The sequence below is a fragment of the Malania oleifera genome, chromosome 13 (assembly GCF_029873635.1).
Source record: "Malania oleifera isolate guangnan ecotype guangnan chromosome 13, ASM2987363v1, whole genome shotgun sequence".
NCBI lineage: Eukaryota > Viridiplantae > Streptophyta > Magnoliopsida > Santalales > Ximeniaceae > Malania > Malania oleifera.
In genome coordinates, this window is record NC_080429.1 from 62,838,556 (window position 1) to 62,860,591 (window position 22,036).

A 22,036-nucleotide genomic window follows, 5' to 3' on the forward strand; every position below is an offset into this window, starting at 1 on the left:
GACCACCTAGGTCAACAATCTCCCCATTTTTGATGATGACAAATACTTTATGCAAAAGTGGGTACACTCAAGAAAGGCTCCCCCTAACTATATGCATAAAAATAACTAAAGCTTAATTTAAATTTATCAATGTACCCAATTTTGTCTCTTCTTCCCCTTTTGGCAACAGCAAAAAGGGCTAAGAAATATAGCATGAAGGAAAAAATCATTTAGATACAAAAGATAAGTTGGGAAAATTTTTGAAAATTTTGGCAGCAATCTGTTTGAAAATGAAGCATTTCTCGAAATACATTTGTACCTAAGTGACATGTTTTGAGTTCAATAGTCAATATATAACAATTTGCATCTAACAACTCAAACAGTTCAATATTGATCATGTCGAAGAAATAAAATGATCATTCAGCACAAAATGATACCACTCGTTAATTGTTACCACTTGTTAGAAAAATATGTATTCCCATAAGATATAAGGTAAAAAGAGATATAAGATGAATTTAATGTTTCAGAGCCGTATATATCAAGGTGAAGTGGCTCCCCCTAAGCTTATGCATTCTCTTCAAACTTATATCTTGAACAAGATACACAAGTACTTTAAAGCTTTTAAATATACTGCATCACACAGGATTAACTTTTAGGATTAGTTCAACACATGTGATTTTAAAAGAAATTCCCCCTTTAAAAAAAAAAAAACTGATACCAATTGTTGTTTTGGAGATACAGTTGCCACAAAAAAACATAGTGAATTTTAGTTCAGCAAATAGAGTGGAGTGAACTAGAACCACATCATATTAAAATTGTTCATGACACACAAAGATAATGTTTTAGAAGCACAACCTAAGTTTTAAAATATTCAGTATTTATAAAAGTATAGGATATGTGCAGTGATTTTGAAAAATTTCGGCAGCATTTTGTCTAAAAGTGTGACTTATCCCATAAACACCTGTCAATTTCAAAACCTTTAAATGTGTATGCACAAGCTTCAGATGATTCAAATTTAAATTTAGCTAAGTGTAGACATTTTGAAATCTAAACTAGAATTTACATGCACATCCATTATCATTTTACAAAACGTTTGAATATTTCGGGAAAATGTCTACCAAAAATTTGGCTGCATGCCATCTGTAAACAAGATATTTTCCATATTAACCTGCATAAAAAGTTCTCAACAAGACAGTATATCATAAAGTTTTAAGCATGCGAGAACCTAATATATCTACCAGCAGGCAATTTCACATCAACTGCATCCGCCATGCAAGAGGCTTTCAATTAGGCAATCATATACGTATATAAGCATGCAAGCCAATAAACATCAGATATGTATATAAAAGTATAAGAAAAATGACAATCACCACAATATACTATCTGTAGGTATCTGTGTAAGTGTATGTGTGTGGTGAAAGTGTATAGCCAAAAAAGCAAAATAAAAAGCTATTTAATTATTACAAATCCCAAATATAAATGTATGTGTGTAGTAAAAGATGGGATAGATAAAAGGTAAAGAGCAGCTAAACCCCAAGGACTCCTCTAAGTCTCACCATCATCGTACTCGTCATCCTCATCACCACTCACCTCCATCTGATCCTCGCCAACGTCCTCATCATTCATCTCTCTCAGGAGCTCACCGAGGATATGGAAGTTCACCTGCACATCAGACTATAACTCAGTGAACTCGCCATAGAGAGCATCAAGCTTGGCTTGGGAGGAGGACACCTGCTCTGTCATGGAGGTTTTAAACTCCTCAAATGATACAATGAGACTGGTGATGGCCACCATGATCTCGGCGTTCGACGACATATGGGGCTACTCCTATGGAACCTCCTGAGCCCCTGGACCTCTCTCAGGAATAGTAGGCAACCACATGTTGCCAGTGAGCTCGTACCCCATCAACTTCAGAGTAGTGGAGGAGAAAACGGCTGTGCGTTTGATCTTCTTTAGTACTACATATGGAGTTCTCATGACTCTCTCTATGACAAACATCCTAGATAGGATGCCTCCATATGGTAGTATGATCCTCTTCCCTACAGTCTTCTCGTGTTCCAATGCTTGGTAGCCCGAACTAGAGTAGTTCGTTTCAGTTGCCCGAAAATCAGTTCGGTTACCCAAATCATGTTCGCTGCCTCGAAAATTTTTGAACTGAAGCGTTTAGATGCCCGAATAAGGTCAATCGTGTCGGTCAAACTTTCAAGTTCGGTCGTTCGATTTGTCAAGGCACAAAAGGTTCAGCAACCCGAATTTGGTCAACACTTTTTATTTTGACCTTTACTCTTATGGTAGGGCTCCTTATGATTTAAATATTAGACCTAAGGCTTATGGAGTCTTCCTAACCTATCCTATTGACACAAGGGAACATTTTCGGGTCAAGAAGTGATGGGTTCAGATTTTTCTTTCACTCTCCACACTTATTTCATTTTGACCCCTTTCCTTTTGAATGCACAATCAAACTTCGTATATCCCTTCTTTTTACACAACGCACAGTAGATATGGGTATAAGGACTGGAGGAGGCACTAGCATAACAATTGGATTCTCTCACAAAGTACCCCATATACAAATTTTTCTTCTTTCTATTTGTAATTCCTTTGTATCCTATACCTTCCCTATCTAAGGTCATCTTCTATGATCCTAGCAACTTATCAAAGTTGTCCTTCCCTCTAGTGAATGTGTGGATGATCTTAGACTGGTCTTCTATTTTCTTCTCTAACTTTTCATTCTTGTTTACTAATTGTTTAATTTATAAATCACTTTCCCTTTCAACAAGAACTTTTGATTCACATTCTTTCATACATGTCTCATACTTGTTCTCCAAAAATAGTATATTTCTTATTAGATTTAACAGGTAACTTATGAATTCTAACATATTCAATTTGCAAATCTTCATAAGTAGACATGCTTTCTCTATCACTACTATCACATGATTCAGAATCAGATACATCATTCAAATCATCACATGAATCATTTCCAAATTTTTCTAATAAAATGGAAGGAGTTGAGATTATTTCATCATTAGTCAAAGCAACAAAGCACAGGTTACCCCCTTCAAGATCCGTAGAGCTTGAGTCACAAGGAATGATTATTTTATTTTGCATGGATGCTCCATATCTCCTCTCAAGTTCATCCCAGATCTCTTTAGCACCGTTACACACCATAACCTCACAGAGAATATCAGAATCTAAAGCATGCATCAAGGTGTTCATAGCATCAAAATTTACTTGCACTAAGTACATGTCATCATTATTCAACTCATTTTCTAATTTGGGAATGTCAACACAATCAATGGTTTTCATAGGCACAGTATTCCCATAAGCAATGACTTTCCAGAATCTCCAATTTAAATCTTTCACATATATAGTCATTCTAAATTTCCAAACAGCATAGTTTTCACCACAAAATACTGGAGGATTCATGACCAACCTTCCCTCACATGAAGGGGTGCACTAACACGAGCCATCATGATCTTTTACTAAATAACGTTTAATTATAAGTGACGAGGCTCTAATACCACTTGTTAGCCTTGGTGCAATCCCAAGAGGGGGGTGAATTGGAGATTTAAAAAATCTTCCTAGGTTTATCTAATCCAACAATCAGTATTATGCAACCTAGGGGCAGTCTAAGCAATTTCAAGCCCAAACAGATATTTAACCAATAAGCACAAACATATAGGTGCAGAAAATAAAGTGCGGAAAATGAACTGACACCAAATATGTGATCGAGGTTTGGCCAATACTGCCTACGTCCCCGCCTTGGCTTACCAGCACAAGTGTAACGACCTGTTTTTTTTTTTTCCTTGCCCCTTTTTAAATTTTCTTTTAACACTTTTACTGCTCTGATACCTTTAATATAAATCAAACCAACATCACGAATCCTAATAGACCCATGGAATCTGAGACATAATAGATCACCTAAACAACGGGAAGCGGAATACATACAACCATGCCAATATATATATAATACCAGAGTGTCAAAAATATTTCCCAAAATATACATACACAACAATACTCAAAATACTCTCGTCTGGACCTAGGGACTACTCAAGTTAACAACCCAAAAATACTTGCCCTGTCATGCTCCAAACCCACAGATGGGTCTCAGGTGTGAATATAGTAACCTAACCTGTCTTTGTATCAATTCAAACATACATGATACAATATAATAAGAGGGTCCGACCCCGTGGGGTACATGGATGCCCTATACACATACACATATACATCCATACTCATTAGTTACACAGCGGAAAATGCTTCATCTATCTATATAACATACCATACCAGAGTCTGTACAAAATTAGGATACACGAATCCATACCATACTAAGGTCTATAATCCCATAAATACCGTACATACTCCGGGTGTCTACAAAAACCATCACAACAACCCGGTTACATAATCTCATACCTAATTAGGTACTAACAGCAGCTAGTGACACCCTCGCTTCCGATTGCTAGGATGCTAATTACGGCTACCTAATGGATCTGAAAACATTGTACGTACATTCGGGGTGAGACGCCTCTCAGTAAGGAAGAAAGCAGGTTATATCAGTGTGTGGCATACCAGTATTATTTTATGCAAAACATAACACTATACAATACGATACAGTTCGAAAACATTTTCATACTGTTCCAGTATTTTCAAAAATGCATTCCAGTACATACGATACCCAATACATATGGTCAGTGTCGTCACACTAATATGCAACTACGCTATGAAACCCGAAGCTTCATAGAGATTACATTGCCAATACGATGTAGCTCACACTAGTACGCAACAACTCTATGAATCTGAAGCCTCACAGCGATTACATTGCCCATACACAACTACTCCATAAAACCCGAACTTCACAGTGATTACATTGCCAACATCGTGTAGCTCACACCCCTCGATGACCAGCTAGGATATGTAGTGATATTTCACACCCTCGGATATAGAGCCAGACACTCTCACCCACAGTTTTCACACCGGTACATGGCGCAGCGTACAGTAATTAGCCACCACATAACTGTTTCGACGTACGGTAATTAGCCGCCCCTAGCCGATTTCACAAAACCTGGAATCATTTTGGAGCTTACACTCCTATACATATCAGTGTACGGTAGTTAGCCGCCACATAACTGTTTTACAAAATACCTGGAACAATTATATACAACTATACATACCACACTTATTTGGTTTACGACAAATCATATTGTTTCCCAATTCAAGTATACAATTTATAAAAATATGGATAACAGTCATCTCAATAATACAGTTTCAACAAAACAAACGATTTTCCAAACAAAGCAGAGCTGATACCCGAAATCGCCAATTTTCCTGAAAACTGTAACCTAAAAATCTCGTATTTTTACTCGATAGATTTCTCTAAATAAGTTACCAAAACATACATACAATCGTAGCCTACAAGCTTACCGATCCCAATTTTGAAAATAAATTGATATAAAATGAATCCCCTTACCTTAACTCGAATTTCATCTACGAGCTCTATGGTCCCCAAAACTACGAACCGAGACTCCAAAACCTACAGACCACAGTACAATACATGCTTACAATCTGTACTACTATTTATATTCTAAAACAGAAACGAAAACCGAGCCTTACCTTGATTTAACCTGAAACCCAAAAATCCTGAATGAGATTCCGATCCATTAGAAACGTAGAGAATCCTTCCTTGATCCTCACAGTAACGTTGGATTTATGAATCAAGCGATGAACGAATAATAAAACTAGAGAGAGGGAGTTCTTCAAGTTCTAGAGAGAGAGAGGGAGAGGATATTTTGAGATTACTTAGTTTAGAAGCAATGGAAACTGATATTTATAGCCCTTGACTCGAGTGAATTCGTCGATGAATTGGCGTCCTCGTCAATAAGTCCGCCATTACCTTCTTTGATGAGATGGTGGTCTCGTCGACGAGCCATGATTCCAGATTTCTCCAAAATCCTCGGGATCTCCTTGTTGACGAGACACTGAATTTCATCATTGAGAACAGAAGGGACTTTGTCGACAAACTCTGGCTTCGTCGACGAAGCTTGCCCAAATTACCACTTTACCTTTCTTTCCAATATTAAATCCATATACTATCGTTCGGGTTCTTACACACCCTACCGTCAGGGCAGTACTGTAGTCCCTTCTAATTCGAGCCTGATCTGCTCGCCTAGTTGGATCACTTGAAAAATATTAAATCACTGGGATGAGACAACGCTCAGTAAGACTAAATATGCTATTACTAGTGTGTGACAGGTGAGTTTTCATATTATAAAACTAATTTGGAAATACCATAAAAAATTGAGTCTGCGAAACACATATAAACATTTCAATATAGCTCATACCTATGTTGCTTAACATAAACTGCTTTTTTGAATTTTATAAACATAATACTTCTAATATTCATAGGTATATCTATGGTTCCTATAAACTTGAATATACATATATATATATATATATATATATATATATAAATAATAACTGAGAAAATTTTCCCTGGATAGATAACTGAAAGTCATGATTTAACCCCTCATGACAGGGTTGTGGGGCCCAAAGGCAAGACCTATCTTGGTTGGCCAACCAGGGTAAGTCAACTAAACTCCGACAGTCAAATTGGCCCCCTCAACCCTTATCTGAAGGGGAGCCTATCCATAACATAGGCACGATCAACTTCTGAATACCACATACTATCTGAGTAATGTGGTTGCACTCTGAACTGAATATAGCTACGGTACCGTGCTCTGCTGTCTGGATCTGTCCATCAGGGTCTGATACTACATATATATATATATATATATATATATATATATATATGTAGTATCAGACCCTGATGGACAGATCCAGACAGCAGAGCACGGTACCGTAGCTATATATATATATATATATATATATATATATGTAACTTATATATCTAATTTACTATTTTCCCATGATTTTATAATAACTAGAACATTGTAAAACTGATATGCTAATCTGAATAGCTGGCTGAACATTTAATGTCTGTATATCTAATTATCTGATTGAAGTCATGGTATTCTGAATATACTGTAAATATATGTTTATGTACATATACTGCAAATCATGGTACCATGGAAAATAGATAAGTCATGGTATTCTAAATATTCTGTAATATTTCTATATGTATGTATACTGAAAATCATCATTTATAAAACATATATTTATTACATGATATTTTGTGCCTAATACACTGTAAAACATGGTATTTGTAAACTGCATAAATACTGTACTAGTTTGCTATAAACTCATGCCACACAATTTAAATAAATAAGTTCACTTGTTCTAAAATTTGTTCTATCTGCTATACAAAAATATATTATAATCTGGATAATAATAATCTGGTAAAACATATAATTTCTGCTGACTATCATACTAAAATTCCTAATATAGCATATTTCCCTTACTTGACTATTGGAAAGCCCCTACAATAACTAGGCCTACACTGGCAGGGTTTCCTGTTCAACACCCTGAAAACAAAATTTCCTTGAACAAAACTTTAATATTTCTTCAAGTACTACATTTTCTACAATTGTAGGAAAGCCAAATATTTAATATAAAGCCTTACCCTGAATTTGGAATGGAGTCCAAGTTAGTCCCACCAACGATCCACTCCAATAGATTTGAAGAGAACTTCCCCAGGAGTGTTGTGGCGGGTTCGTATCTTTGATCCGGTGAAGAATGGGTCCCAAATCTTAGAGAAAAGGGATAGGGGAGGAACAGGGAAGAAAGAGAGTTTGTGCATAAAAATTCTGCTGAAAAAATCGAGTTTAGGCTACTTATACACCTGCACTCGTCAATGAGCCATGTCACCTCGTTGACGAGGCCATGAAGGGAGTTCGTTGACGAACACTTAATCCTCGTCAAGAAATTCAGAACTGGAAAAATAGCCTTTCGGTATCTTCTCGTTGACAACCCCAATAAGCAAATTTGTCGACGAACACGAAACGTTTATCAACGAGGACCTGTTGTGACCCCTTTTTCAATTCCTTCCTCTCCTCCCACTAATATTTAATTCATATAATTCACCAGGTCTTTACAACAAGGATTCCACTATGGCTCACTTAACGGGTGGAGTGGCACCTGTTACAAAAAGGTCAATTAGTGGGGCAGACCTCAACCTACACCTTACCAGGATGGTGCACCTAACTTTCCTAACCGGGTGTAAACCAATCCGAGACTATTCCATAGGGTTAGTCTTCCTCTTCAGGCTCACGTCCGGAATACAAAATATATGAAAATTTGCATGTACGGAAATATGCTTCTCAACAAGCGAATATGTACCACAATATAGCTCAAATAATAACGCAAGCAGTAAATATGCTTAGTGCTTAATAACATGTGCTAAACACTCAATCTAGTGTAGATAAGAAATCAAGATTTAGAGTGTATTTCTAAGCTGACTTTGAAACATAGTATGAAGATTCTCAAAATTAGTTTAGGGTTTCAAAGATGCTAGCAAGATGATTCAAACAATCCCAATAATATGTTCTCAATATACTAAGCACAAGACATGTTTGAATGCAAGCTTAAAGAATATTTTGGCACACCAAAAACTATAGGCTAAGGTATCTTGCAATATCAATGTGAGAACCTACAAGTCACTAAGTTTTCCTGCACAAGATTTATTCAATAAAATCAGTGGGAGAACTTGAGCTTAACTCTCAATATCAAAATCAATCAACAAGCATGACAAATGAGAGTATTAAGCAAAGTGGAATGAAGCACAAGCACTCTTAGCACACTTACAAACACTTGGATAATCAAAGAAATTGAAGCTTTTGAGTGTATGAGAGTAGTATAAGCAAAAATAAGATTTGGAAATTTGAGAGTGTTTTGGCCTTAATGATCTTGCTAAATCCCCCTAAATTTTACAAATAAACTTGTATATATAGGCAAGGGCAATTTTATGACCATTGGGGATTTAATGGGCATTATTAAAAAGATTTTAAGTGAGTTTAATAAATTAACCCATTTTAACCCCTAATTACCGAGGTAAAAATAAAACAATGCGAGAGTTTCGGGTGCTCGAGTCCAAGTTCAACCGATCGAATAGACACAACAAGAAAAGTTATTTTCATGGTTCGAGTGCCTGAAATAATGTTCAGTTTGATGAATGAGGCGACTCCTCAAAAAGACAGGTTTCGGGTGCCCGGTTTGAAGTTCGTCTTTCCGAACTCAGAAGTTTGGTCGCCCAAGGCTATTTTGAACGTGATGTTCGGGCTGTCGAGTTAATGGGAAAGTTCCTGACACAGGTTCGATCGACCATGGATGATACGTGTATTTTAGTTCGGTTTGCCAAACTTTGGTCAACATGTTGACCGGTCCATGGTTCAGGTGCCCGAGGTGTTTTGAACACCAAGGATTCGGTCGCCCGACCACTCACAATTTTTACCCTTTTAATACAATTATACTCCAGTCAATTCCCCTGATAAATTATGTGATATTGGGGACTTAGTGTACTGTGTGTAGGAACCTAAAGTCCAACTAAGGTAATGTTTGAGCATATCTACTTGTCATGCATGATGCAGATTATTACAAGTCATATTGAGGTACAATCCATACTTAAATTACAGCCCATAATGAAGAATATAAAAATAATTACAAATACAACACATTTTTCTTCATTCTTCTGCATGATCACCATACGCCATCATGATGTAGCTTTCTATTCAAATACACGCGTAGGGTGAACTTGCATGCAAGCATGAGTGCAAACATTAGTACCATGTGTATTTGTCATTATCAAAACGGGATATGACCACCTAGGTCAACAATTATCAAAGAAGTTATAATATCCATCATCATCAAGTCTTCCAGTAGAGATCAAATGCAGATGAACACTAGGAGCATGCCTGACATTATTAAGTACCAAAATTATGTTCCATTGATGGTCTTTAAGCAAACAGTTCCATTGCCAACTATCGGTACCACGACATCGTTTCCCATCTTCAAAACTCCAAAGTCGCCTGAAGTATATGAACTGAAGAAATACTTCCCTGATGTCACATGAAAAGAGGCTCTGTTGTCAACCACCCAACTAATTTCATTACAGGCAACACTAATTACATTATCATCATAAGTAAGAACCAAATCATCTCCAACAGTAGTGGCAACATGATCATTATTATCCCGATCCTTCTTTTCTTGCTTGTCACTGTTACTTTTATTTTCTCTCTTCCACTTGTAACAGTACTTCTTGATATGATCATTTTTACCACAATAATGACACTCAAGATTTTTAAATTTTGACCTTGACTTGCTTCTACTTTTTCTTCTACCCCTTTTATTTTTGTAACGGCTTCTCCCCTATCTTCTGTAACAAGTACCTAGGTATTATTTGTACCCATTTCTTTCCTTCTGGTCTATTCATTAAATAAGCTATCTTTTAATAAATAATAGGATCAACACACCATTTGGGGCTGAGTTGCTAAGATATACTACAAGAGTCTCCCAACTATTTGGCAAAGAACTTAATAGCAACAAACCTTATAGTTCATCATGTAAAATTATCTTCATGTTGGTTAACTAGTTTACCAAATTCTGGAAATCGCTCAAATGCTCAGTAACAGATTTTCCTTCTCTAAGCTTCAAATTTACACACTTTCTAATTGCAAAAGTTTTGTTGTGAGTAGTCTTTCTCTCATAAAGACTCTCCAACTTCTTCCAAAGTATTTGGGCATCTGTCTCTTGAGCCACATGATGAAAAACACTATTATTCACCCACTATCTGATTATGCCAACTGTTTTCCTATGCATTTTCTTCCAATCAGTTTCAGTTTGTTTTTCTGGCTTATTGCTACCCAACTCAATTGGATCAAATAAATTCTTACAATAAAGAATATCCTCCATCTTTGGTTTCCAAATTCAATAATTTGAAGCTGTGAGCTTGCACATAGTACCTACGTTGTCTTCCATATTTTATATGAACCAAACTTTGATACCACTTGTTGGTAAAATAACAAGACAACTAGCATAACGGATAAATCTTTCCCAAAAACTAAATATGTGACGACCAAAAATAACTAACCAACAATAATAATAAATTACACACCACAATAAAAACACCACGATTTTTAACGTGGAAAACCCCTCCAATGTGAAGGGTAAAAATCATGGGGCCTATGAGACCCAGTGAAATTTTCACTATAATATAGGAAAAAATTATAGCAGTACATTTACCAAAAATGCTCACAAACTTATAGCCAAAAAAGATTCCTAAAAGAATCGCGATAAAATAAGAATGAGTGGAAAGAAGTCACTCGAACGTAGTTACTATCAATACTACAAAATCAGATCCTTCAAAGCTCTGAAACAGATCTCCACCGTCCAAATCGAAAGTTGACAAAACCTGAACATGCTCTCCAAATTTTAGCAAAATCGGATGACAAAAGAACTTTCGATTGTTGAGTTGATAAAGACTGCACAACACACTACTACTGCCTCTACCTCACACACTGCCACACACACTTCTTTTATAACTATTGTAGCGCTCTAATTTTTTTTTTTCCTTCTTGTAGCGGCACTCTACACTACCACCTCCTTTAATTGCCCTAATGGGCTTCCAGCAAATGGGGGGTTTTCTTTTTTTTAATTTACTTATGTGTGCTGAACCCAACACTATGTAATAAAGATTCTATGAATTGGATTAATGATATCTAAAAGGCAACTCCCATGTGGTTGCTTTTTTGTGTTGGGTTACATATATCAGCCTGCACTTTCTCCTCCTCTTTCTTCAAGATTGTTTTCATAAATATTCTATGGAGTTTTGGGTTCATAAATGCTGACCTTACATGCTCCTGAAATGTTATTTCATCCTCTCAATGCCTTTTTAATTACATTTGTATGACTAAAATTAATTTAAAAATTATTTTTCTTCACTAGTTAAAAATTAATTTATTAGTGTATATATGCAGTTAGCCCCACATTGCATGAAATTAAACTCAGAAAAATACTCCAATGAATAAAGCTTGAGAATTTTTCATGGATATGCTGTCTTCATGACCTTATAAATTAATTAAAATATTTTATATTGAAGACACAATTAATTTAATAAAAAATAATTATTTTGAAATATTTTTATTTTTTATGAACTCCTAATTAAATATATGCATATAACAAATGCAAAGCAAAACAAAAAATAATTATTTTTTGGATGCTAGCATATGCATGTATGCTTTCTTTTAAATTATTTGTAATAATTTTTTTGGCACTCTGATCTGATCAAAGGATAGTGGATACAAATATATTATTCAATTTTAAAGCATATTTGAAATAGAACAACAAATAAAGAGAATATATCATAAAAAATAAATATTAGAATATTACAAAATTTTTCAATGACTTATAATGGCGTAGAGCATAAAATTAGAGATGTGTAACTAAAAGGATTTTTTTTTTTTAATAAAAAAAAATATACATACTGAGTGTGTTCTATTGGTAGGAGACACTCATGAGTGTGTGTGTCTCTCTCTATATATATATGGAGAGAGAGAGAGAGAGAGAGAGAGAGAGAGGAAAATGATAAATTAGTCCTTATACTTTTAAATAAATTTTATTATAGTTCCTATACTTTTATTTTATACAATTAAGGAGTTGTACTTATTGATTTTATTCAATTAAAGTTATCATCTAATCTAATTATTATTTTTATAATTCAAACATGAAATTTTTTATTTGTAAAATTAAAATTTTAATATTTATGAATATCCATACTACTATAAAGGGGATTCCCCTGTGTGATGTCATCTTTTAAAAATGTCAAGCATTGTGGAATATTCAGGAAAAGAAGGATTCACTATGGTCTAAATGGATTAATCAAAATTATTTGAAGGGAAGGAGCTTATGGGATATATCTTCCAAGCATGAAGACTCTCCATTGTACAAAAGGATAGTTGAGATTAAAAATAGAATTCTCCCGGAATGTAAGGGTTAGGTAAATGCTGAACTACAAATTAGAAAATGGCTAAAGGGAGACTAGTTAGATTGTTCTAAAATTTATCACTTCTGAAGAAGCAAATGTCAGAAGGTTCATTGACATTCAGTTGTTTGGAAATGTAGTATCACCCCTTGAGTACTCATTTGTGTTATGGCTATACGCAAAAGGTAAATTGCTTACCAATGATAAGTTTAGAATGAGGCGGGGGGGCGGGGGGGGGGGGGGGGAGTTTTTTTTAATGCTGAAATAGAAACTTTAAATCACATCTTTGGCTGCATAAGGAGGCTAGGGGCACAAACATTCAGGTTGTGGTTAAAAAGGCATGTCTGACTACTTTGGTGTGCTACATATGACACTTTAGAAACAAAAGGAAATTTGAGGGTACTGCAACTACAATGAAAAATATGATCAGAGTTATTCAAATGAACATATACATGATTATCTTTGAGAGATTTCCTACTTTTGCTAATTATTGGAAGTTGAGATGCATAGATTGATTTATATATGATTGAGTTTGATTTTGGCAGGAAAGAAGAGATTTAGGAGGCTAGACCGTCAACAGCTAGTCTCATTCCGTTGACGGTTCATTTCATTTTGTTGATGGATTGTCGCAGAATGATTTTGGTGTGATATTTTGAGGGAGTGAGAAAATTTGGTTGACTGAGTCCGTTTGGTCAACTGATAAGCTGAATATTGTTTATAAATTTTGATTTTGCTAGTTAAACTTTGTTTGACCTTTGCGTCCCTGGGTATGCCCAGGTTAAATGTAATCGCTTTTGATGTTTCTTTGATTGGAGCGTAGACTTCCATCCTTTCAAGTATGCACAAAAATTCTGTATATATCCATTTTGATCAATAAAATTTATCATTTATCAATCAAAAAAATAAAATAAATTTATCCTTATAACTACTAATGAGTATTCCGAAATATTCTTTTAACTACTCAATAACTTTTTAAAAGTATGCTTATAATTATGCCAAATTATATAAAAGACTATCTTTATATATACAAATTTCTCACAAAAGCCTCAAAGTTAGAAGACTTCAAAATCAAAAGATCTCAAGCCATTAAAGAAGAAATAATTTTGCCATCCTTTTTAAAAATAAGAGGCTGATGTTGAAACTTTCTTTTCAAAAGAAGACAGTGATTCATCAACTCATTGTCTATCATTATAAAAAGGAGACAAAAGCTTTGTCAAGATGTCTTTATCGCCATAAAAAACATTGCCAAATTATATAAAAGACTATATATATACAAAATTTTCACAAAAGCCTCAAAGTTAGAATTAAAATTATTAGGAAAAACAATAAGCATAGCACTATAAAGAAAACTGCGAACCGTGCGGGCGATGAGCTGAAAACCAATCACAGCCCACCCAATTGACATACGACTCTTAGAGCTGGCAATGGCAATCTTGTAATTCTGATGACATCCCTGCCGTTTCTTATTAAGCAGAGGTAGTGTGCAGGGGCCTGGGCTGTTGACCTCCGGATTTTTCTATGTTCGGATCGCCCGTAACAAACCCTAGCTTTACCCAATTTCGTCATTGACCACCTTCTTCTTCGTACCTCTCTTTCTCTTCGTCGATTCGATCTCGATTTCTTCTCTTTAGCCTTGAATCGGCCCAAGATCCTAATGGTTCTTGTTCTCCTCTTTCGATTGATCCTACTTTGACGCACAGACGTTCCGTGAATCAATTTATAGGGTTAGGGTTTCGGTATTTTGCGTTCTTTTGTTTTTCGATATCCGATCTGTCAAATCTTGGCTTGGATCGAGTCATTCTTGTTCGGGATCTTGTTTTCGTCGTGATATTCGTTCTGATTTTGTAGTCTATTTCGATTTTTGTTGGATTTTAGGGTTTCGGGACTTTGATCTAGCTGGGGCTCGTTCGATCTATTGATCTGTTTGATTTGTTGGGTGCACTCACTGGACGAAGCAGTTTCTGTTTCTGGGTCGTCTGTAATTTTGATTTTTGGCAGAATTTTGCGAATCTAGGGTTAGGGTTTTGATAAAATTAGGGATTTTTTTTGTTGCTTTAATTGGGTTGAAGAAACAATTAACGTCATCAAGGAATTGAGTTTCGCCTCTTTTTTGGCTTCCAATTTCAAGTCTGATCTATACAAATTTGAGACCAGACGTTTCGTTTGCAACGCCTTGTCTGAGGTATAAACCAACTCTCTCCCTCTCTTTTTTAGGGGATAACTTTAGAGACCTTAAGCTGGGTATTCTCTCTCTCTCTCTCTCTCTCTCTCTCTCTCTCTCTCTGAGTATGTGTGTGACTTGTGTATATATGAGTAATTGTTATAATGTTATTAGTTTACTAACAGTGGCATGCTCCTGCAAGTGATTGTTTATTTCAATAATTATGAGTTGCAGATAATTACCTCTAATCTCTAGGCTCAATTTTCAAATTTTAAATACTAGAAAGGGGATTTCCTTTACGTTAGTCTCATTATTTACCTTCCTAAAATACCCCTATTACATATAACTGCTTCCTCCTTATATATTAATTTGGGTTTTCAAATCTCCAAAAACTGCACATAATTGTTGCCCTTTTAACTTTTTATTTCTCTACAAAAAATAGTAAAATTTTATAGAGTGGAGCACACACTTGCTGTGTACATACAGCTAGTGAGGAAGAATGTGTGCTGAAAAGACATCTAGCTGCCCTTCATTTTTATATAGATGTCAATTTACTAAATTTGTCCTTCATTTGACAATTTTATTTTTATTAGAAATTTGAGGTTTTTTTTTTTTTTTTTTGGAGTAATGTGGGGGGAAATGCTGATTTAAAATTGCCTCAGCTTGCTTTTTTAATGGTAGGGATTTGTTGCCCCACAGTGGAAATTTCAGATGCTTTACTTCTATTCATAAATAAATGACAATATTGTGTTTCTGTTTGTATATTCTGTGCATGCTTATCTAATAGATAGTCTAGCAAAGAGATGCTATTTGGAATTGGTCTTTACTATGTGATTTATGTTTTGCTTGTTTGGGGAACTCAAGTTCATAGTCACCAGCTTGAAAATAGATTTTATTATTTCGTATGAAATTCTACAAGTCTCTTGATTACTTAATTCACGCAAAAAAGGTGAACTTGTGAACACAATGGTGGAAGTGAGAATGGTCATTTTTTAATTTATGTGTACTATTTTTTTTCTTTCAAAAATCTCATTTTTCCCAATAAAACATCAGTACTAATGTCTTGTTTAATTTGCAAAGTCAAGCCTTTGATGAAATAAAAATTCTAGCCTGATTCTTGTTCTATCATTTGGCTTGCATAAATGAAAGCGGAATTGCATTTCAGCTGAAAACTTGGTTCCTTCATTCAACAAAATGGTGATTCCACCTCTCATGCATGCGGATCCCCGTTTCTTTTCTAAATTTACATAAAAATTTTGAAAAGGGGACTTCTCATTATTTTTTTTGTAGATTTCTATCTCTTGCTTTGCATATGAGAGCATGGAATTCAGATATTAGACTTTAATTTGTATGAGTTATGTATAGAGCTTCTTCTAAATCCATTCAATTCCAAATTCAAGCCCCAAAATTCATAATTCCAAGTATTACCTTATATAAATTTTGGTAAATTGGAAAACAAGTTGTCTTTTTGTGATTATTTTGGAATCCAGAAATAAAAAATAAATAATTGTTTTGCATATATAAACAAACTCATTAGTTTCTACTTTTTAATAGAAATCTTGAAAATATAAAAATTAAAGTTAGAATTTTTGTAATTCTTTTGAAGACTAAAAATTGGAATAGGAAAATGTTCTCCACAGTTGAACTGGCCCTAAGCTGTTCAAAATAGTTGAGAGTTGCAAAGAATTATGTAAGTTTATAGCTATCTGTTTGCATGGTTTACTCAATGAATTCAAGTTAGCATTCTTGGGCTTTCCAACAAGGAAACTCAAATTATATATAATTTTTTATTTTGTAATGTCTAATAATTTTTTTTTCATTTATATATATAATTTATTGATGCATTAAAAAAATATTGACAGGCATGTGCTTCAATACCTTAAAAATATGCCTCACCTTTTGCCTTAATCTTTCAAAACATTGATGCTGAATATTGACATTTTTATTCTAAGATGGTGTGATGGAGAAAATAGTTGCACACTTTTTGTGAGACCTCATGAAGAACTACTGTAGTAGTGTTTACACGCACACACTCTCATCAGGGGCATGCACCATGAGTGTTCTACAACAGCACCCTAAATTTTCTGTTTTTTATTTTTATTTGTATTTATTATTATTATTATTATTTTCTTTTTTGGAAAATAATATAATTGAATTGTGATATGAGACCCCTGAAATTAGTTTGTCAAGTTATCAGTGTTTCCATGTTTTGATGATGTTATTAAATGCTTACATGTATTCTGAGGGTTTATGTTTTGGAATTCTGAGGGAGCAAAACTATCAGGGGGTGGGTTCATTTAATAATAGAGAGATACATATGAGTAGTTGGTTACATGTATATATTTTAATTGGTGTTGTTTTTTTGATTTGTTTATGTTTTATTATCTGTTTGTTTCTTTGTTTAATGTTCTTCAGCAACTATATTGTAAGTTTCCAAAGAAATTCCTTTGCTGGAAATCCTGTTCAGGTTTTTTAAAAAACCCTGAAATTTGTGAAGTAGCTGATAATTAAAAAATTTGCTGATCAAAATGTGTTGCCTGATTTTTCTGAAAAATAATTGAATTAGCCTCTTTCAACTCATGTAAAGAATCAGGCTGGGTCTACCTCTGATCCATAGTTGTCAAATCGAGATTCGAATTGTGAATTGAAATTCCAATTTTGGGAATTGAGAATCGAGAATTAGATCGAATTGAATCATAAGATTCAGTACAAATTTCCAAAATCAATTGTAAATGACATGCATATATTGATATACAACACAACAAGCAAAATAGTTAAGTATATTTAAATTTTGACTATAAAAAAATCATGTTTCATGTGTGTGCTTTCCCTAAATAAATGAAAAGCGTGGGAGTGAGTCAAGAATATTGATGAAAAAAAAATTTTGTGTTGTTTAAGGGAAGGAATCAAGAAAATTAACAAAACTGAACTTCCAGTGTTGACCAAGAATTAAAAAAATAATATTTCATGCATTTTCTTTCTCAAATTAAAAAGGAAAAAGCAATGAACATAAAAAATAATAATTGAACAAAATACTTGAAAAACCAACTTTTAAATCTTCAAAACACAATAGAACATGAGTTCTACCTGTACCACCTTTGCTAATGAGTGTTTGGTTCCTCAGTGGCAGAACATCATACCCCTCAAGAGTGATGAAATGGTTTTTTGAAGGCAATGTTAGACCTAAAGTTCTATTTTCTCCTTTTTTCTAGTACAAAACTAGCATAGACAAGGGATGGAGGGTAATCTTGTAAAAATAAAAGCAAAAAAAAATGTTATTATTTGGGGTTTTAAACTAGTCGTCGAGTATGTCAAGATATGATATGATAGGTCCAGAATCGTGTGAATCGATGGATTCGAATCAATTAGTTAGACTCACAAAGTGAATTGATAGATTCAGAAACAATCCAGTTATTTTTAGAGTCGATACTAAGATTTGAATCGATTTGGTGTGGAATTGATATGAATCGTGTGAATCGAACTGGGAATTGTAAGATTCTAACAACTATGCTATGATCACAGTAAGCTTTGCAATTTTAAACTAGGAGAGCTTAATATTTTATATTTTAAAGGAGTTTATGTGATCATTAGAATGAACAGATTGCTTTTCATCCATTTCTGTATGGTTCTTGTCGTGGGTGTTGCCTTTCCCTTGGATGCCCTTCTTTTCTGTTGGAGTGTTTTAATGGTATGGGCTGTGGTTGTTTTTTGACCTTTTATTCATGCTGTGGGCACACATTACTTGAGTGCACTGGCTTCCAAATTCTCCTTTTATAGTTAAGAAGATAACTGCAACTGCATTTTTTTGTTATTATACCCTTGATGGTTGCTTTTCTTTCAAGTTGAGAAAGATATGTTATAGGGGTATCCTGAAAAGTTGAAAAACTAGACCAAAAGTAACTGCAGAATGCAGGCACCCCTTTCTAGAAGTGGCAAAGCATCTGAGCATGACTATTCTTGTGCCCATCTGCCATAGCCTGGGAAATCATAGGGGATGATGGATGGTGTATAGGGTTGGTGAGTACCAAGTTGTGGTAACTTTAATTGAATGAAAGCATGATGTAAAATCTGGCCTCACACCTGATGTGCGACATTTATTTGACATGGCACTATATAAAAACAGGCAGTTTAATGATTTACCAGTTCAGTTGACTTCTTTGCAGTAAATGCAAATGAATAAAATAATTCTGCAGAACTCATTCCCATGTCAAAAAGAGTACGTTTTTAAATAATTTTCCAGTGCCGTGTGATGAAGCTTCTGTGTGACTGGTTGGTGCACCATGCCATTTTAAGACTGCTATAAAATTATTTTGTACATGTGTGTGCGTGAGAGAGAGAAGGGTTGTTTATTTGCTCCTTGCAGCATGTTAACGTATGGTTATAGCCCAACATGTTTTCCTGTTCTTACATCTGATCATTAATATATTTGTACTGTTTGTTGTAGTGAAAATGGTGCAGAAACGTCCTTTCAATGATGAGGAGTTATATAAGGTTTCTTCTAAGCATCCAAGACAATTGGAACACAATAATGAGCTAGTTCCATTTTTGGAATTTGTTCCTTCCGAACTTGCTTTCCAGAAACTCTTCTTTTCTGGTGAGACCCCATTAGTCTGTGCAGGCAATTTATGATTGGTTTTAAGAACAACCGAATCATCTGGTCTTGTGCCCCTTTTTGTATGCCATGCAGATAGCAGTGCATATTATCCCCATTTGTTGAGTTCTTTCTGTGCATATTTTGCCTCATCGTGACCATGCAATTCCCCCTTGATTGGGTGTTTTGGAACATCTAATTTTGAACTTGTTTTGATTCATTCTCCATATTTAAGCTAATATTTAATTCTTGAAAGACGGTTGATGATCTAAAATGTTGGAGCATTGAGTGGTATTGTTCACACCTTTTGGACAAATTGGTCAGAGATGTTATTGAATGAATTTTTATTGTTGATAGCTGTATTATTGACCTGGTTCTTATGTGTTCTTTTTGAAGCTGAGAGTGGCTCCACAAAAATAGATAAAATTGAAGGTGATGAGAAAATTGCTATTGCTACAGACAGTATTGTTGAGCCTCCAGCAAGCATAGAGGACACTGAAACCAGTGTCCCTGGCTGCTTATCCTGGGCCACGAGCAGTACTAGTGAAGAAGATGCCAGGTCTGAGGCAGTTCTTCATGAACCTTTTTCCCCCAACTATTTTGATCCTGATCGTTCAACAAGGACCTTTGCCCGCTCAGAGGAGTACTATTCTTATGTGGATCAGCCTTCTCGGAGGCGAATTCCCATTGGACCAGGTCATCAGGCTGATATTCCAACATGGGGCTTGCAGGGTACCGGTAATTTGAATTATTTAGATTCATCTGAGCCACTAATTTTAGTTCCTAAAGCTTTTGACCGGGACCTCATAGGTGGCAATGACGAGAAAAGATTTATGGGGAATTGTGTAATTCCAATGCCTGATTCAGAAGCTCAACCAACGGCACATGATACTATCAAAGCTGTAAGTGGGAGAACTGATTGTAGCTGCCGGGACAAGGGTTCTCTCCAGTGTGTTAGACAGCATGTTGCAGAAGCAAGAGAGGAACTCATGAAAACACTTGGGCAGGAGAGATTTGTGGAGCTGGGATTCTGTAACATGGGAGAAAAAGTGGCAGAGAACTGGAGTGATGATGAAGAACGATTATTCCATGAGGTGGTTTTTTCTAACCCAGCATCATTGGGCAAAAGTTTTTGGGAAAATCTTTCAATAGTCTTTCCTTTCAAAGCCAAAAAGGAGATTGTGAGCTATTACTTCAATGTCTTTATGCTTCAAAGGCGGGCTGAGCAGAATCGATATGACCCAGTGAACATTGATAGTGATAACGATGAGTGGCAAGAGAGTGACAACTCTGGTGATGAACTTGGAATGACGGAGGAGGATGAAGACTCTGTTGTTGAATCTCCTATTTATCACGATATTGGTTATACTCAAAGCTGGGAAAATGATGTCCGTGAATATGATGAGGATGCTGTGGGTGAGATTTGTGATAATAATGGAAGTGTGGTTTTTGGTAGCTTTAAGGGCATCAACAACATTGCAGAGACATGCCTTGGGAAGCTCTCTGACAACTGCAGTTCTGATCCAACATTTCCAAGCTTGGAGAAGATTCCCCGGGAAGAAAGTGATTATCACGAGGCCCAAGATGAGTCCTGCACATCCTTTGACACAGGGGTTCCTGCACCAGTGACTGAAGTGAAGGCTGAGGACGGCAACCACTGGCCAGGTAGTCCCAATGGGTTTAGTAATGGTAGCGTGCGCGGATATGTTTTGGAACCTTGTGATGCTAAAGTATGGGAGACTGGATCTGGATATATTACTTGCCCAAAAAATGAAATTGATTTTTTGCCCACGTACAGTGTGATTGAAGAGGTTTTTGGAGTTGGAACTTGGAATTGCAAAGCAAGGGATGGGAAGGGACTGAGTTAGTTGCTAGGTCATAATCTCCTTGCATCTGGGGTAATGCTTGGAAAGTACCGGGCTTCTCTGGATTTTGGTTTTTCTGAGGCCACTTCACTAGAAAATTCTTTGCTATAGGAAGCAGAAGTCCAATTTTCTCTTGTACATTAAATATATATATATAAATATATATTAACAGATGGAAACCCTGCCTTCAGTGTAATATTGTGTTTCCTGATGGTGCTTGGTTTCTCTGTATTTTTAGATGCTCTCATTGTACCTTATCACATTCCTTGCTGTCCGACCCTTTCCCCCACCTTGGGGAAATGTGTGATAGAAAAGCAAGGCTCATTTGTAGAAGGTATGGGCATGTGATGCAGTAGGTTGGCAATTGTTATTTCCCTTCTAATGCAATGCAATATTTGCGAAAGAAGTCTATGTATTTCTCCTTGTTTGAGCAATGTGTGAATTGTACATACACCGAATTTACCATTTTGTTGTGAAAGAAGGAATAATAAAGAAAACATACGTTTCTATGATTA

General features: G+C 35.4%; 1 protein-coding gene across 9 annotated transcripts; it reads left to right on the top strand.

The window, feature by feature from the left end:
- The first annotated feature begins 14,273 nt into the window (after nt 1-14,273).
- Nucleotides 14,274-22,036, top strand: LOC131146099 (uncharacterized). Of its 9 annotated transcripts, none has more exons than XM_058095422.1 (4): nt 14,274-15,145; nt 19,510-19,659; nt 20,053-20,394; nt 20,467-22,036. In XM_058095422.1, the coding sequence occupies exons 2-4, from the start codon at nt 19,515-19,517 to the stop codon at nt 21,522-21,524; spliced, it is 1,545 nt and encodes a 514-aa protein (XP_057951405.1). In that variant the 5' UTR covers nt 14,274-15,145; nt 19,510-19,514; the 3' UTR covers nt 21,525-22,036. The 9 variants fall into 9 exon arrangements, with proteins under 9 accessions (XP_057951405.1, XP_057951406.1, XP_057951401.1 ...); XM_058095423.1 differs by having other exon boundaries at nt 14,274-15,086; nt 20,053-20,388; XM_058095420.1 differs by having other exon boundaries at nt 14,396-15,086.